General features: G+C 69.8%; 1 protein-coding gene across 1 annotated transcript in view; it reads left to right on the top strand.

The window, feature by feature from the left end:
* Window positions 1-796, top strand: part of DACT2 (dishevelled binding antagonist of beta catenin 2) — a 15866-nt gene that overhangs the window by 9191 nt on the left and 5879 nt on the right. Inside the window, exon 3 of the mRNA XM_006144802.2 lies at window positions 435-698. Within this exon, the coding sequence (XP_006144864.1) occupies window positions 435-698 (264 nt within the window). The remainder of the gene's footprint in view (window positions 1-434; window positions 699-796) is intronic.

Here is a 796-nt window from a genome sequence, read left to right as displayed (position 1 = left end):
GGGGGCCAAGGCCTCTCTCAGGGGCTGGAACCGCGAGAGGCCTTCCCTAAGGGTGGCGGTGTGGGGGAAGGCGCAGGGGACCAGGGGAGTTACTGCGGAGTGTCCTAAGCCCCTTGCTGGCCCCCAGAGCCTCAGCTCAGGGGCTTCCTTGGTGACCTGGGCCAGGACGAGCGAGAGGAGAGGGCCCTGATACCCAGGGCGCACTGGCCGGGCCCCTGCCGCCCAGGACACACTGACCGGGCCCCCACTCCTGCCTCCCAGGACACACTGACTGGGCTCCCGCCCCTGCCACCCAGGGTGGACTGACCAGTCCCCCACCCCTGCTGCCCAGGGTGGACTGACCAGGCTCCCACCCCTACGGCCCAGGGCACATTGATGACCAGGCCCCTTTCCGGTGCTGCCCAGGGCACACTGACCGGCCCCGCCCCCTCCAGGCTTCTCCGAGCTGAGCGACGGTGGCTCCTGCTCCCGGTCCGCGTCCTGTGCCTCTGTGTACAGTGACTGGGGTGGCTGGCTGCCTGCGACCCAGGCCCTCGAGGCCAGGCCCAGCGTGGGAGACTGGAGGCGCCGGTCAGCCGACGAGACAACCATGCCAGTGTGGAGGCCCCAGGCCACCGAGGAGAGGGGCAGCCTTTCAGGCAGCATGGAGGGTACAGGCCAGCTGCGGGCCATGTTCCGGCCCAGGCCCGTGTCTACAGGTAAGAGAAAGCCAGGTACGGGCTCTCGCCGAGGCATGGAGCGTGAGGCGGGGTGCAGTGCATGGGCAGGAGCCCCATGAAGCTCGGCGGGGACCCGA

The sequence above is a fragment of the Tupaia chinensis genome, unplaced genomic scaffold, assembly GCF_000334495.1.
Source record: "Tupaia chinensis unplaced genomic scaffold, TupChi_1.0 Scaffold000132_1, whole genome shotgun sequence".
In the NCBI taxonomy this organism is placed as follows: domain Eukaryota; kingdom Metazoa; phylum Chordata; class Mammalia; order Scandentia; family Tupaiidae; genus Tupaia; species Tupaia belangeri.
This window is presented reverse-complemented; position numbering and strand designations above follow the sequence as displayed.